We start from the raw sequence: 4670 nt of genomic DNA, 5'->3' as shown, positions 1-4670 counted from the left end.
AAAGATTGCGATACCCACACTGTCTCCTTTGCATTACTGGAGTGCTTCAGTTCTCAACCACTAACAGGAAAAGTTAAGATCTACTCATTATTGTAAGTAATTTGGGGACTGAATCATTTCCGGTCTCTTTCTCAACACAGTGAGTTGCAAGTCAGGGCGTTCTACGCATATGCCAACATAAATACAGCAATAAACCCCTCAGAACACTCCATGTATACGCCAATACAAATACGCCCATCAGAATATTATTATAAAAGAAGAAACTCTCTCGTCTCTTTTCCTGCTGTGCTGGAGGCTGATGCTGTCCCTGCCAGGAAGTAAAGGCAGCCTGGACCTTTAAGAGCAGCTGATCCCAGTACACCTCTTCCTGGGAAGTTGGAGCAAACCCGGGTGGAAAGCCTGAGCTCGCTGGCTGAGAGGTAAGCTCCTGAGTGTCTGATCTTTAACTTCATCCTGCAGCTGTGGGTCAGCCTGTTCGGAAAAGACCACCCCTGTGTGACTGCATGCCGTGTGCTCAGCACTGACGGCATATTAGCAAAGTATTAATTACAGCAAGCCCACGGCTGGCAGCACACATCGCATCGCGAGGACATTGTCCAAGTACAAAGATCAAGTGCTTGAGACTTACAACCCCTTCATACCGAGCCAGAGTGTATGAAAACCCAGCTCCTGCCTCACGGTGTAGCTTAAAATCAAACAAATAGTATAGGTATGTGCAAGAGGATCCAACCTTGGAAGCCTCTCACGAACTGCAGCACAGACCTACGCAGACTAATTATGAAAGGACACAGCGACCCGCAGGGACGCCTGCAGACAGGCAGAACTAAGGTCTGAGTCTCGCTACCCGCCACGCTGCTCCCGCAGGCGTGCACGACCGCGGAGCGAAACTCGGCTGCTACGGAAGCCAGCCCAAACGAGGCTGAGATTTGGATCAAGTCTTAAGATATTTGGCAACCAGGTTTTGGAATGCAAACCGTCCCCCCCGGCAAGAGCTCACTGCACCTCCACTGTGAGTGTGGTGGGAACGGCTGTGCCAAGGAGAAAAGCTGCTTCTGCGAAGGTGAGGGAGTAAACGCTGGTTTACGTGAACACTCCCTAACGTCAGTGATTCTGTACTGCAGCTTTATTATACTTAAACCTCTTTTAGTATTCATTAAGATCAGAGCCCGTTTTGTCAGCCACCAGGAGGCTGCCTCTACATTGATGAGGGCAGAGAAGGGGCAGCTGGGGAAACTGAGGCACAGGCTGCCAACTTCCCAAAATATGTTTTCCTGGAGCCTCATTGCCAGCACCCCATGGAGGCTCTCAATGGCAGGTTGCTTATGGCTGGAAGAGGGGAGCTGGTTATAGAGTCTCGCCGGGGTGATGGGGACACCTAGACCCAGGAGGCAGGTTATAGGGAGGGCATCAGGTCTTCTGCTGCTGGCCCACAGCAGGGACCAATTGGTTTTTCCTTAAAAGCAAATTTCAAGCATATCAGGCCCACCAGGCTAATGGAATCACTCGGGGCCCTCCTGGTCACAGAGGTTCAGCTTGACCCTGTCTCAGGGAAAAGATCTTTTGATCTGGCTACACAGAATGGCCAGAAGTAGGAACAGAAAGAAAACCGAGGCAGAGGACCACAGGATGAGCTTACCAGCATACACGTGCACTCTCTGTTCGGGGAGAATGGCTTTCTACAACCAGCGTTTCCAAGGAGATCCTGCCAGAGATGAGTGCCCTTGTCCTAAAAAAGGGATGGAAAAAGCCCATAAAATGCAGTATCAAGGATACATTACTGTTTTTTCATGTAGCTTCTTTGGGTCCTTTTGAAGTAAAAATCTTTATTTCTTATTCCCTTTTTGGGATAGTCCTCTATTTTATTACATTTTCTTGTTGTTTTGCATCAGCCAGTCTGAATCCTGGTATCAGTGCAGATCAGGAGCAATACAACTAAGTCAAGTAAGTTGTACTGCTGGCACCAAAAAATGGGGTTAAAGTGTAGAGAATAGGTCATCTGATGTGCTCACCTGCTGGGGCAGGGCTATTTCCACCTATGTGTTTGAGGTGGGGTTTCCAAAATCCCCCAGCACTTGCTTGAGTGCTGGCATGGCCACGGGGTCAAACCACTGGTCGTTCCTAGCCCTGGAGCAGCTGGACCAAAGCTGAGGATAGTCCCTAGAAGGTAATCTCTTTCATCTCAGCTACATCAAATAAGTCTTGGAAAATCCTCCCAGGGAAGGTGCAACCTGTTTCAAGGAACAAGAAATCCTCAGACCTTTTGGAAATTATACAGTCCTTAGCAGATTGAGAGTAATTCTGGACAATAAATATCCTTGCATGGAAAAAAGCCAAATTAAATCTAAATTAAAGGCAAAAAAACCCTTCCAGATACCAGATGAGTCAATGGATTAGAAGCGTTATAAGGAACCTCTTGCAACTTGGCCACGCAGCCAGTACCAGTGACGGTTTCTTTCCGCTATGAAAGGAAAAGGGATCGGAGACACAAAGACACAAAATATATCCAATAATTTGGGCTGAAACTAAGGCCTTTGATTTGTAAAAGATGATAAAAGAAATCAAAAAACGATGAGCATCCCTTGAATGTATTCTTAGTAATTATCAATTCCTCTGACTCAGGTTAGAAAAATCAACAGTTCCTTCCTTTCAACAGCCAGGGTCAAAGCTCTGTGTGAACTCCACTGGGAAACTAAAGAGATTAAGAAAACAACAATCTACTTCACATGGAAGCCTGTCTAAAATGGTGACACACTGAGATGTTAATCCCAGTTAGCTGAAGCCATGAATATAAAACCTTCCAGTTAAACTATTTATCCTGTGGGATAAATAAAGAACCGCTTACCTGTTAGGGTAAAAGAAACAGTAAGAAACTGCGGTGGCTTGTATGCTGGTATGGTCGAGCAGCTTTTCTGCAAACCCATTGTTTGTGAGTTTTATTAATTTTTTGTCACATGGGACTCTCATCTGGGGCCAGAGATTCTGTTGTGCCACATGCTGTGTCTTCCCATAGGAATGACATCCACCTGGGTTGAAGGCAAGATCGGAGAGAGGGATTTTGTTATTGTCACCTGCTCTTATCCTCATCTCTTCTTTAAGAAATACAGATGAGACAGGCAGGTCCAGTCTGCATTCATCTCCTGTCACGGGCACAAGTTTCTTTCAAACCCTCAATGAAACGGCCTACACTACATTTGCAGGCTGGTTAACCTGTGCTACAGAAACAGGAGTGAACCTCTTGACAGCTGCATAACAGTAACTGGCTATTTTTCTGCCCACACAGGCAAAATGAACATTCAAGAGTATTTCACAAGAATTGGTTACAACGAGACCCACAAGGACGCAGACTTGCAAACCTTAACAGTCATTTTCCAGCATCACATCCAGGCAATTCCTTTTGAAAACCTCAGCATGCATTGCGGAGAGACAATTGAACTGGATTTACAATCTACTTACAATAAGATTGTGAGAAAGAAACGTGGTGGATGGTGCCTGGAAAGCAACCACCTTTTATTTTGGGCCTTGCAAGAATTAGGGTATGATGTCTGTATTCTTGGAGGAAATAGTTATAACCCAGCAGAGAGGGCATACACTGCTCAGATAAATCATATCCTACTGAAGGTGGTGATCAAGGGAAATCCCTACATAGTAGATGCTGGTTTTGGTGGTGCCTACCAGGCGTGGCAGCCATTGATGTTGGTTTCTGGGAAGGATCAACCCCAGATCCCTGGCATCTTCCGCTTCAGGGAAGACAACGGCACCTGGTACTTTGAGAAAGTCAAAAGGAAGCATTATATTCCTCAGCAAAGTGTCTCTCCCACTGATACACCAGAACTGGGGAATATCAGAAAAATCTATACATTCACTCTCGAGCCACGACGTATCGATGACTTTCAGGAGCTAAACACATACCTGCAAGTGTCTCCAGACAACATACTTCAGAAGAAGTCAATCTGCAGTCTCCAGACCACCAAAGGGCTTTATGCCTTAGTTGGATGGACCTTCTCTGAGGTGAAGTATAACTACATGGAGGACGTGGACCTGGTGCAGATCACAACTCTTACAGATGAAGAGGTTGAGAAGACACTGAAAGACATATTCAATATAGTGCTGGAGAACAAACTCGTACCAGTAAACGTTCGTGGCTTGCCACCTAATTTAGTGGATACGATCTAATTCTAACGCTGTTCTAGACGGATCTTTAAATATCCATTCTAAAAAGTTCTAAAATTAACATTAAAATTAACATGAATCTGATTCTAAAATAGAGCTACTCATATGAACATGAAGCTTGGTAAACTCAAGTACATTGCTAATATACTGATTGTATATTTTTTGTTAAGTTTCTCTTTCTTCAGAAACGGAGACATTACTTCCTCTAATTTGCTCATATGGAAATTGCTTTTTGACTCCATAACATTTTGTTCCACCTCTCTGGGTCTCATTTTATTTCAGATATCGTTCTGGTCTCCTTTGCCACAAAATATATGAAAGGAGAAGCTGTGCTACCATTTTTCACAGAAGACCTCTAACCTTTTTTGTATTATTTCCAATCTTCTTCTCAGCAGAGTTTTACAAATTATTCACTTCCTTTAACAGTCTGAAATAGAAGATTGAGCTGAATTTGGCTTTCAAAGACTTCATAAAGAAGGAAAGGTTAAGACTTTCTCAAA

At 44.4% G+C, this 4670-nt stretch overlaps 1 protein-coding gene across 1 annotated transcript; it reads left to right on the top strand.

Moving 5' to 3' along the window:
- The first annotated feature begins 3285 nt into the window (after positions 1–3285).
- Positions 3286–4173, top strand: LOC104513557 (arylamine N-acetyltransferase, liver isozyme-like). The gene has a single exon (XM_010156954.1). It carries the CDS (start codon positions 3286–3288, stop codon positions 4171–4173), a length of 888 nt encoding a protein of 295 aa, XP_010155256.1.
- Positions 4174–4670: the final 497 nt, after the last annotated feature.

This window comes from Eurypyga helias, unplaced genomic scaffold (assembly GCF_000690775.1).
Source record: "Eurypyga helias isolate BGI_N326 unplaced genomic scaffold, ASM69077v1 scaffold3958, whole genome shotgun sequence".
NCBI lineage: Eukaryota > Metazoa > Chordata > Aves > Eurypygiformes > Eurypygidae > Eurypyga > Eurypyga helias.
This window is presented reverse-complemented; position numbering and strand designations above follow the sequence as displayed.